At 49.4% G+C, this 12,785-nt stretch overlaps 1 protein-coding gene across 1 annotated transcript in view; it reads right to left on the minus strand.

The window, feature by feature from the left end:
* The window catches only part of IGSF22 (immunoglobulin superfamily member 22), a 214,540-nt gene that overhangs the window by 61,829 nt on the left and 139,926 nt on the right, over positions 1-12,785 (minus strand). The window contains 1 exon segment of the mRNA XM_024199216.2: positions 8,460-8,620. Coding sequence (XP_024054984.1) covers positions 8,460-8,620 — 161 coding nt within the window.

The raw sequence follows: 12,785 nt of genomic DNA on the forward strand, positions 1-12,785 counted from the left end.
GCACTTTCCAGCAGTAGATGTCAAAGTATTTTACAAAGGAGGTCAGTATCATTATCCCCCTTTTAAAAATGGGGAAACTGAGTTACAGAGAGGGGACATGACTTGCCCAAGGTCACCCAGCAGGCCAAAGCTGGGACAAGAACCCAGGTCTCCAAAGTCACAGTTCAGGGCTTTAGCCAGTTGGCCCAGCTACCTTTCCATGGTAGCACAGGGAAGCTTTGCATGGCTCTAGTTAGCTTCAATGGTGTACTGTACAAGATAGGCCTAAATTCATCCACCATCACTGTAGCCTCTAAGCACTAAGGTGGTGTCTGTTGAAATCTCATGGATGGTAGTTTCACTCCCTTGACATGTTTCAAAGTATTAGATGTTGCTAATATTTCATGATTATGAAAAAAAATAACAGGTACTCTCCCCAAAAGGCTGTATTCAGCAGCAAAGGAATTTCAGTGATGCACATTATAAAGAAAAAGAGATATGACCTCATGTTGGTGCATCATACTACAAAACAGGGGATCAGAGTCTGAATCCCAAGCACGGTCCTTCATTTTGCACACGGGAGGATGGAAGGACAAGAATGCTTGAGGTATATGCCAGTGGTTGATCCACTGCTCAGTTTGGTTGGGAAGCAGCGCATCTGATTGCGGCTGGGAGTGATGCCACTGCGGCAGGGGTCTGATGTAAAATGGGATGCAGGGCCTCAGTGAAACAGGGATTGAAAGACACCTGCCATAACTCTGAACCTCGCCCTTTCCCTCACCAGCTAGGAGCTGGTTGGTTCACTGTTGATGGGGCAAGCCAAGTACAGAAACTTGGTGTCAACTGAGAATGTTTCATGGTGGAACAGGGATGGCCTCTGTGTACAAAAGAGATTAGAAAATAAAGTGGGAGTAGGTACTTCGCCCCCTCCCCCCTGAGAAGCAATGTGTGGAGTGGACAGTCAGACACAGCAAACCATGTTGTAACCATGAGCATATTTTTTCAAGAGAACCTAGCCCTGCAAGTGGGGGGGACGGGGGGGACAACTCCAGAGCCCGGACTCCAGCCTGAGCCCTAACGTCTACACAGCAATTTATAGCCCCACAGCCTGAGCCCTGTGAGCCCGAGTCGGCTGACACAGGCCAGCCATGGGTGTTTTATTGCAGTGTAGACATACCCTAAATAACAGAGACACCAAAAAAAACAGTTACCTTTTCCATAACTGGTGTTCTTCGAGATGTGTTGCTCATGTCTATTCCACAATAGGTGTGCGCGCTTGCCACATGCACCAGTGCCGGAAGTTTTCCCCCTAGCATTACCCATAGCGGGGAGCGCTCCTGCAACCCCTGGAGTGGCGCCTGCCTGGCGTGGTATAAGGGGAGCTGCGCGCTCCCCGCACCCTCAGTTCCTTCTTGCCAGACAACTCCGGCAGAGGGGAATGAGGGTGGGATGTGGAATAGACATGAGCAACACATCTCAAAGAACACCAGTTACAGAAAAGGTAACTGTTTTTTCTTCTTCGAGTGATTGCTCATGTGTATTCCACAATAGGTGATTCCAACCTATATCTGTTGGAGGTCTTCATAAGTTCCCAGGACGGAGGACAGCCCTGCCGAACCCGGCGTCATCCCTGGTTTGGGAGACGATCGCATAGTGCGAGGTGAACGTGTGAACCGACGACCATGTGGTGGCCCTACAAATGTCCTGGATGGGGACGTGGGCCACGAAGGCAGCCGACGAGGCCTGTGCCAGGGTCGAGTGTGCCCTCACAATGGGCAACGGGGGGATACCCACCAGCTCATAACATGAACGGACGTACGAAGTGATCCAACTGGAATGCCGCCGAGTGGATATCGGCTGGTCCCTAGCGCGCTCAGCCGAGGCGACAAACAGTTGTGAGGACTTTCTGAACGGCTTAGTCCGCTCGAGGTAGAAAGCCAGAGCCTGCCAGACGTTGAACGTGTGGAGGCGGCATTCCTCACTGGATGCGTGAGGCTTGGCGTAGAGGACCGCTAGAAAAATGTCCTGTCCCATGTGCTAGGCGGAGACCACCTTCGGGAGGAACGCGGAGTGTGGGCGGAACTGAACCTTGACTACCTTGCCCTCCAGATGCAAGCGGAAGGCCATACACGCCAGCCACACTGCTCTGAGCTCTTTGACTTTTATGTGTAGGGTCAGATCCTGAGCCGACCACAGGCCTTGGGTCTGAAAGCTCCCCACATGGGCCCCCCAACCCAGGTCTGATGCATCGGACACCAGCTCCAGCGACGAGGCCATGTCCCTGAACGGGACCCCTTGGAGCATGTTGTTCGGGGTGGACCACCATTGCATGGAGGTAATCACAGCTTCCGGCACGATGAGGACCTTGTCCATCCTGTCCGTGGCCTGGGAGAAATTCGAGGCCAACCAGAGCTGGAGGGGCCTCATCCTGAGTCTGGCGTGATGGACCACGTATGTGCACGCCGACATATGACCCAAGAGCTGCCAGCAAACCCTGGCTGTTGTTACCGGGAACCTTGTGACCAAGTCGATGAGACCTTTCAGGGTCTCGAACCTGTCTGGCAGGAGGGAGGCCCTGGCCGACATTGCATCTAGGAGCACCCCGATAAATGCTATGTGTTGGACCGGGACTAACGTGGACTTGGTGTTGTTTACCAGTAGGCCCTACGTGGTGCACATGGACAGGAGGAGCGCCACGTGATCCCTCACCTGCGACCGGGATTTGCCCTTCACAAGCCAATCGTCCAGTTAGGGAAATATCTGTACCCCCCACCGTCTGAGGTAGGCCGCTACCACTAACATGCATTTTGTAAACACTCTGGGGAGAGTGGACTGCTCAAACGGTAGGACCGTAAATTGGTAATGATTTTGTCCCACCACAAAACGGAGGACGCACCTGTGCCCCTTGAATATGTGGATGTGGAAGTACATGTCCTGTAGATCGAGGGCAGCGTACTAGCGGGATCCAGAGAGGGAATGATGGAGGCCAGGGAGACCATGTGTAACTTGAGCTTCACCATGTGCTGGTTCAGACCCTGTAGGTCCAGTATGGGCCTGAGACCCCCTTTGGCCTTCGGGATAAGGAAATAACAGGAGTAGTACCCCTTGCCCAAGAACTCCTCGGGCACCGCCTCTATCGCTCTTAGTTCTAGGAGCCGCCCCACCTCCTGCTCGAGCAGAGCTTTGTGCAAGGGGTCCCCCAGGAGTGATGGGGGCAGAGGGGTGGTTGGGCAGGGAGGAGGTAAACTGGAGGGTGTAACCCCGGGAGATGGTGTTGAGGACCCATCAGTCCGAAGTGAGCCAAGAGCATTCCGGAAGGAAAGCACACAACCGGTTGGAGAAGGAAAGCTTTATTGCCCCCGAATGTCCCATCAAAATCGCCTTTTCCCTGCTTCCTTGCCCTTGGAGGGTCCAGGCTGGGGGGCAGGCCGAGACTGCCTGTGAGGGCATCTCTTATAGTCCCGTTGCTTCCTATGGGTGGCCTCGGGAGGGCGGCCAGGGTTGGAGTCTGCTGTGGCTTGAACTTAGGTTTTGCCAGAGCCGGGAAATAGAGACCCAGGGTCTGGAGGGTCATGCGGGAGTCCTTCATGCCATGCAGCCTTGTATCTGTTTCCTCCGCGAACAGAGCTTTCCCATCAAATGGGAGATTCTGCATGGAGGATTGCGCCTCACTGGAGAGCCCGGAGAGCAGGAGCCATGATGCCCGTCTCATGGACACCACGGAGGCCCTTGAACGTGAAGCCGTGTTCGCAGCATCTGAGGCAGCCTGCAGCGAAGCCCGAGCTGCCATTGCCCCTTCCTCCACCAGTGCCCTGAACTCCTTCTTATCGCGCTCCTGGAGGGAGACCTCAAATTTAGGCAGGGAGCCCCACAGATTAAATTCGTACCGACCCAAGAGGGCCTGATGGTAACTGGAAGCTCGAAGACTAATACATTTTTCTTTTGAAAGAGTCCAGTCTCTGAGAGTCTTTGTTCTTTGGGGGTCGGGGCTGGCTGACCCTGTTGTTCCCTGTGGTTGACCAACTTGACCAGCAGGGATTTGGGCGCTGGGTGAGTATATAGGTACTCATGCCCTTTAGTGGGTACAAATTACTTGCGTTCTGCCTTATTTGATATAGGGGCCAACGAGACCGATGTTTACCACAGGGCATTTGAAATTTTAGCCACCCCTTCATGGAGCGGCAAAGCCACCCTACCACGTGCCAATGGGGACAACATGTTGAACAGGAAGTCCAAGGGCTCCTCCATCTCCTCTGCCTGGAGGTGGAGGCTTGCTGCCACCCTCTTTAAGAGCTCTTGATGGGCCCTGAAGTCCTCCCGCGGGATGGAGGGAGGCGGGGCTGCAATCGCCTCCTCAGGGTGGGGCGAAGAGGCCGGTGTGGTGCTTTGGGTGTTGGTCAGCACCGGAGGATACACCACCTGGTCGGACTCCGGGCGCGGTACTGAGGACGAGCGTCCCACCGACTCTTTTGTCGGGGGTCTGGTGAGGGAGGCCGACGGTGCTTCTGAAGCTCCGGCCACCGAGTGAGCTCCCACTGGAGGCCACAGTGCCCACTGGTATCACTGGGCAGGTCACGACACTAGGTGCCACTGCACCTGCTGTGGCACCGGCGGGGCCGGCTGCCCGGGTTGACCGGTCTGGCCCGTCGAAAGATGGCTACGAATGGAGACCGGGCTGGCGTAGGATCCACTGCTGTCTCTCGACCGGGAGGAGTGGCGGTGGCAGGATCTGCGACGGTCACGGGACTGCGATCTTGATGTGGAGGACCGGTACCGACGGTAATAGCTGCTCCATGAACGGCCTTGACGGGCGGACCCGTGATGGCGAGGCGCTGGCGATCAACGCCCGGGACAGCGGTGCTTGGCGGAGACTTGGAACAGGAGCCCGAGTGGGAACGGCGTTGACGACAGTGCCATGACCGACTGCGGTACCCTCTCCGGGACGAGGACCGACGACGATGTCCGCCGCGGTCCCATCGACGTCCGCTCTCTGAGGAGGACCAGTGCCACGAGTCCCGGACGGACGGAACCCAGCCCGAGAGTCTGGTCAGCGTTGAGGGTGATCCACGTGGACCCTGCCCCGAGTGGATGCTGGGCGGTGATCGTCATTGGGAACGTTCCCTCGACCGAGACTGGTACCGAGCTGGGGGCGACTGTGGAGATCCCAGCGGCAGCTTGCCTCTGGAGCATGGGGCCGACATCAGCCTGTTCTGAAGGGGCCGGACTACTCCATTCTACGAGAGTTAGTGGCCTAGGGCCCGGTGGGGATCGAGAGCTACCCGACATGGGCCTAGCCTCTGTCTCAGACTTCCCTCAGTGCCGCTGCAAAGAGGGAGTCTTCTTGGCCCTCTTGGTATGCCCCGTGGACGGGGAGCGGTGCCGACTGGTCGATGGCACCGGCAGATCGACACGTACCGACACCGCGGTACCCGGTACCGGCACGTGCCAGGGTCAGGGTCAGTGCCGACTTCATCAGAATGGCTTGGAGCCTAATGTCCCTTTCTCTTTTGGTCCTAGGCTTAAACGATTTGCAAATCTTGCACCTCTCGCTGATATGGGTTTCTCCCAAGTAGCGCAAACAGTGTGTGCGGGTCCCTTCTTGGCATAGAACGCTGACAAGACCCGCACGACTTAAATCCCAGGGCTCGGGGCATGCCCTGGCCCAGGCTCACTGACTAACTAAACTAACTACACTAACTAACCACAAGTACTAAACGAACAAACAGTTCTGGGGACGAGCTCCAGCAAAGCTGGAGCGGAGCAGTTCCAACGCACCTTCACTGGCGGCAGGAAGGACCTGAGGGTGGGGGGAGTGCGCAGCTCCCCTTATACCGCGCCAGACAGGCGCCACTCCAGGGGTTGCAGGGGCGCTCCCCCCTACGGGTACTGCTAGGGGAAAAACTTCCGGCACGGGCTGAGCACGCACACCTATTGTGGAATACACATGAGCAATCATGCGAAGAAGAATAACCATTATTCCTTGGTCAGATTAAGTTTGAAACATCTCCCAGGCTTGCAAGTCTCAAGATGAGTTTTCATTCATACATGCCGTGACAAATATTGCCGAAATAATTTGACTAACAGCAACACACGCAGTAAGTAAGTCATTCAGATCTGGAATCTCTCAATTCTCTGGATCTGTGCAGGATACAACAATTCACCACTAAAGAAACCACTGATTTTTCTCTTCCGTTATCAATGCAAAGACATTTTTCTGTGTATCTGTTTCAGGCCCTGGTTAATGACTAGAGAGGATTTTGTTCTCACATATGCTATGCTATTGTGGCAAAGAGAAGCTGTGAACTCCTCTTACCACCTCCATGAAGAATGATCAGCAAAGCTGACAACACTTCCGCATGTTAACTAATTAAGTGAGCAGTCTCAGGAATAATTACCCTACACAATCTCCATCCATTTAAACAGTGTTAAAATCATAGCGCAAAGATACTGGCAACAAGTGTTCAGGCAACAATTGGACTTACATATGGCTGGGGCTAGCAAAGTTCCAGCATGGTTTCCCTGACCACTAAAGACAGGCTTTTGACCACGTTATTTAAATTTTCAGGGAGAAATTCCTGGCCAAGCTGATTAGGAAAATGGGGCTAGCAATAACTGTGCTTAAATGGTGTTAAGCTGTAGCAGGAATACAGTTAAAATGACAAAATGCAGGCACTACAAAGAAGAAGGATGATCTTACTTTTCAGGCATGGACCAGGACTAGGGCGATCTAGGTTCAATTTCTGGTGCTGTAAACTTCCTGTATGACCTTCGATAAGTCACTGTCTCTGTACCTCAATTCCCAACCTTCTACTTGCATGTTGCATCCGGTTTCCCATCCTTTGTCTGTCTGTCTTGTCTATTTAGAGGGGAAACTCTTCAGGGCAGGGACTGTCTCTTACTAGATGTATGTACAGCCACTAGTTCACTGAGGCCCGGAGGTTGGTTGGCTCTAGGTGCTACACTGATACAAATAACCAATAATATACAGATCTTCTACAGTGCTTTTCAACCATAGATGTCAAAGCATTTTACAAAAGAAGGCAAGTAGCACCCCCATTTTACAGACTGGAAAACTGAGCAGAGAGAGGTAAGGATACTTGCTCAAGTCACATTATAGATCAGTGGCAGAGGCAGGAATAGAAACCAGGTCTTCTGAGTCCAGTGCCTTACCCACAGGACTATGCTAGGAATGACAGCCTACCTTTAACATGTACTTATTAAGAATACTTTCAGGATTAGGATCATGTTTGCTTTTTTTTTTAAAAGGTTTACTATTTTGTATTTAAGAGGGCTGACAGTATTAGTATCTTTGCAGTGGTTACGCTCTTCTAGAGGGTCAGATCCTGAGAGCTGCTGAATACCCGCACCTTCCACTGAAGCCAATGGGAACTGTGGTATTCAGCACATCTTAGGGCTTGGGCTATGGTTTGGTACACTTCCTAATCTTGAATACATTCAGTTTACTACATTCACAGAATATATTTTATCCAAAAGAGCATCTGAAAAAATCTGACACTGCTCTAGTCACCAGCTGTCATTTAAAATTCTCTAGAAGCCTGCTACTCTGTCTGTTAATACTTAGGTAAGAAAAATGACCCAACGTTCTGCATTTCCAAAAATCACCAGTATGCTACTGGAGATGGAAAGACAAAGCAGTAGGTGAGAGAGTAAAACAAGCATGCAAAGCAAAATATAAAGCTGTGGACTGGGGGTCAGTATTGCCTGTGAAAGCTACCATGAGATTCCAGTGAGACACACATGGATTCACAGATTTTAAGACCAAAGGGGAACATTATGATTATCATGAATCATTCTTGTATCTCTTTTCAGAACCCTTTCCAATTTATTATATACAGAGGTTATAGCTCCCTATTCTACCTGATATTCTCCTGTTCATGCATCCCAGGATTGTATTTGCCCTCCTAACTACAGCACAGCAGTAGGCCCGCAACTCCCAATTACTATTTGCATTTTTATGTTCAAAGATTTCCCTCCACTCAGTTTTACCCGTCATTATATTTAACTTTGGGAAATTGACCTTTCTGAAGCACCAAGAATATAGATTATTGGTCAGGACTATCTTCTGTTTGCACATAGCAAATGAAATTAGATCCTGATTACTTGCACCTGGGTACCATCAGTTGTTAGCTCAGTGATCAATTCCTCTTTATGCATCAGCATGAGATCTAATATAGAATTGCACCAAGTCAGTTGCAATACTTTTTGTGCTAGAAAATTGTAATTATAATTTTTAGAAACTCCAAGGATATTTTACTAGTCGCTGTATGAGACCTCCAGCATATGTCTCCCAGACTGCATTTCCCTGTGATAAAGCAGTTTTTCTTTTTACACATTATAAATAAACGCTTAAGGAGCTGCTCATCCTGTTTCCTTGCAATTGCATGAAGTTTTTCTTTTCTCTGCTATGTCTAAGACACTGTCACAGAGCTCCATGGAGATCTAATGCAGCATTAACTTACCTGCAGTGGACAATGACTGGGGCATTCTTTTCTTCTGCACATTGCATGGCCTCTTCCACTTCCCGCACCAGTTGTAAGAGGGCTGGTGCTTGATCTGGTGTCTTTTGGTCTGGCCAGGATGTATACCAGTAATGTCGCAGGTTTCTTACTTCACCACCTTTCTGTGATCCAGTTATACAGAAAATTAGTACACTACTGCAAACATTTTCAAAGATTCTTCATCAAAACTGATAAACTGACAATCAGTTTCTTTGGGCATATCTACACCGTCAGTGAGTCTCAGAGCTTGTGTCGACAGACTTGGACTCACGGATTGTGCTACAGGGCTAAAAACAGCTGTGTAGATGTTCGGGATCAGGCTCTGAAGTCCAGGGAGCATGGTGGGGCTTCAGAACCTGAGCCACAATGTCTACACTGCTATTTTTAGTGCCGCAGCGCAAGCCCAAGTCTATAGAGCCGTGCTCTGAGACTTGCTGCTGTGGGTTTCAAAATGCAGTGTAGACATACCCTGTGAGAACAACAGAAGTAAACCAATGCTAAAGGAAAATGAGCATCCGCACACAAAGCCACAAAACACAGAAATTCTGATTTCAAGGATCACTACTGCATTTGAGCAAACTGTTAAAAAAAATTCACTAAAAACCCTGCTAAACTCTCATGCTCTTTTTCAGAGTTCTCTTTCCCAGCTCCTCTATATTAGTGCCAAGAGTTGTGTGCAAAACGATGTCTCCTTTATACTAGTCTACAGCCATCTTACTCTCCTCCTGATAGATTCATTCAGTAAGGCTACAGTGGTTTATAATAATTGTTTTACTGAAGTATTTGGTGGACTCTCAGATAGATTGATTGATTACCCTTGCTGTTTGTGTATTTTATATAAATAATAATATACACACTCACAGCAAGACATTCAGAGGAAAGTGAGATTTGTGCCTCTAGTTATGGCCTCAAGTTTCTCTTGAGGCACATTTCCATTTTCTTCAATGTCTCTGAGTCATTATGAAATCACCAAACATGCCACCAAATATTCATATGTACTCGTTTATTCTGCATGCCTCAGTTTTTGGTCATCAACATAATCCACCTTAGGCCTAAGTTTCAGAGGTGCTAAGTGGAGCTAGCGATCCCCAAAGTCTTGGCGTTAGCCTTGTAGAGACTGTCTGGAGCAGCCAGCATTCGGCTGAATAATTCTCTTCAAAAGGCAGGAAAGTGTCCAAGGAAAGTAACCTTTAGCTTCCACAGATCTCCTTTAAACACTTGACTGAGTTTTAAGGAAGCAGTGGAGAGCAATTTTGGTTTAAGACTAAGAACTAGGAGTAACATAATCAAAAATGCCTAAGGCCCAGATTTTTAAAAGGTGTTGCTCTGCTCAGCATTGCAATGCCTAATTAATTTAGACTTATTTTCAGAAGTGACAGACACACTAAGGAACCTTAGTCTCACAGAAAGTCAATGGGACTGTAGGCTGAATGGCCGTCCCTCCCTGTCACTCTCTGAGGGAGGCCACACCTCCTCGCTGCCATGTACCTGTAAAGGTGAGCTCAAAAGGAGGGAATTAGCTGCACCTAGTGCTCCAGCCCTCTGAGCAGGATGGCAGTCTGTGAGCCCCAGGCCATCAGCCAGGGCAGGGCAGCAAACCGTTAGTAGGCTCTGACCTGCAATCAGGGCAGAGCAGTTACGTAGTCTATGAGCCCCAGATAAAGGTGAGAACCAACAAAGTCTAGGGGCTCCGGCAGGGGAGAACAGTAGGGTACCACAGGCCTCCTGGCCTAAGATGGGGGTGCTGCAACCCCAAGGGTGGGGTTGTAGGGGATGCGGGCCCACCCGACTCCCCCACGTCCCAACCCAAGGCCCCAACAGTGGCAGAGCAGTCCGTCACTGGGTCAGCAGGGATCTGCCCGCAACCTTGTACCCAGCTGACCTTGTATCCGGCCAACACTCAACCAGAGAGTCATCTAGTTCCCCTGGGCTACTTCCTACGTCCCTGGGGTTTGGTACCTCTATACCGTGGGGGTCATCTGTCATCTCAGGGAGTTCTGGCCCATCTTCAGGCAGCAGCCCCAGCCCCCAAGCAGCTCCTTGGCATCTCGGTTGGCCGGTGGAGCTCTGGCCAGTCCTCAGGAGGTAGCCCCGGCAGCTCCTCTGCAGGCTGTCTCCTGTGGCGGCTCCAGCTCAACTTCTGCTTCCTGTTCTGCCCTTCTGCTTATGGCGGGGCAGACGTGGCTCCCCTGGTTCTGCCCACCAGAGAGCGTGTCGTGGTCTCTCCCTGTCACTCTCTGAGGGAGGCCATGCCTCCTCGCTACAGGGACTTGAAACTCTTAAGTCACCTTTGAAAATGAGACTGAGGCTCTCAGGTCAGTTAGGATTTGCAAAGCTGAGCAGAGAAACACCTGAATACCTTTAAAATCTGTGCCTAAGTCCCATTGACTTTCAGTGGGATTTAGGCTCTTTAAGTCCAGATACTCAAAGGTATTCAGGCTCCTACCTTCCACTGAAATCAATGGGAGTTAGTTGCCTAAATACCTTTGAGGATCTGGGCCCAGAGTCACTTTTGAAAATGAGATGTAGGATTCCTTGAGAACCAAGCCATGGCAGTCAAGAGCACTAGTTTTATAACTACATTTTGAAAACAGATTCCAAATATTATGAAAAATAGTGGTTCCAAAACACAAATGCAAGAAGAAAAGAAACAAGAATACTTCTGTGAAGTTACTCTTCCAGGGGATAGGAAAAAAATAATCACTAGTTCAAGATGCATTTAGTTTTCTTTACATTGTTACCGATTTGATACTTCCCAATCAGAGAACCCTGAATTCAGTGACATTGTATACATTCATTCCTACTGAAAAGAAAATACTCTTTATCTATGCTTCGTTGAGATTCAGGAGGTGTGGGGTTAGGTTGGGAAGAAACAAGGTTTAATTGGTGGTTCAAAGCCCAGAATCATGTTACTGCTAAAGCTGGGATAATTAATCAGTGGCTAGACCCTTGTTAGGTTCCTTTGAAAACGAAAAAGACTTCTTTCTCCCTTTTGCTTTATTCCTTTCTGAATTCCCAAAGCCTGCTAAGGCCTGACCTCTGTCCTGAAAGAATTATGATAAACCATCCTCAAACCTTGTTGCTGAGAAATGTGCATCAGTCTCTGCAGTGCAGCTGGTGGATCACATTAAATTTCTAATCAGTTTAGATGCTGCAACATCCTACCTCTATCTAAGGGAGAACGTCCATGGCATTGGAGAATGTGACGCAATTAATGGCTTCTGTGGTTTTCATTACCATGCCATTTATTGTAAGTATACTCCAGAGTGACAGGCATTATTGCCATTATATGATAAAAGAACAGTCCCAGACAATGACATCTCACTAAACAGCTCCTTTATTTCTCTTCTGGCAGCTTGGAACCATTCACCTACCAGCTTCATTTTTTTAGTACTGCCCCACTGATGCTGAAAGCTGAAGTGTTGCTTAGTTGAATAACCAAGTGGGGATGTGACCTTAAAATGAATGGAGGGAACAGGTTGTATGGAAAAGGAACTATGTGCTTGGACACATGTAATGCCAATCAAAGCTTCAGTGTCATTTGTGTCAGCATAACATTGTCATTTCCTGAAGGGATATATATTATAAATTTAAACCGTTTTTAGTCCTCTCTCCTTTTATATCTGCTGTCTGCTCTTTCCACGTCTTTTCATCTGCCTTGGGGTGGCTGGTGTTATAAGACATGCATGACCCCAACCAACAACTTGGTTTTAAAATTCTATTCCCCCCCCCCCGTAGAATCCTATATAACTATATACATAAAAGGGGCCAGATTTACACCTGCAATAAATGCACATCTGAGTAGAGCTAGCTGGAATCAGGATTTCCAAACAAAACCAATTTTTCTGAAATTTCTCAAAGCAGAAATCCCCAAAAGAATTCACTGCCAGGATCCTCAGGGCTTCTGGGCTTCCTTGTGCAGACCCAGGAGCCAAGCCCCAGCTAGAGCTAGGATTCCCAGGACTTTCAGGCTCTCTGCTTCATGGTAGGGAGTCTGGAAACTCTGATACCCCTGGCATGGCAGAGCTGCCCTGCAGTCATGGACCCTGGTAAACCTGGAGTCCCCAGCCCAGGAGCAGTGCAAGTGAAGGAGCTTTCCCAGAGCTGTGACCCCATACAGTATGCTTGGCGGGGTTGCCCTGGAGCTTTGGACTTTGGAAATCTGGGGCTCCCAGCCCCCCAAGCAGTCTGCCTGGTGATTCTTAACTGAAAACTTTTTGTGCTTTTGGTTTTTTTGTGTTGAACTTTTCCATGCAAAACAGACAGACACGTCTTGCAAAAAATTTT

Source organism: Terrapene carolina, unplaced genomic scaffold (genome assembly GCF_002925995.2).
Source record: "Terrapene carolina triunguis isolate 2854851 unplaced genomic scaffold, T_m_triunguis-2.0 Scaffold715, whole genome shotgun sequence".
In the NCBI taxonomy this organism is placed as follows: Eukaryota; Metazoa; Chordata; order Testudines; family Emydidae; genus Terrapene; species Terrapene triunguis.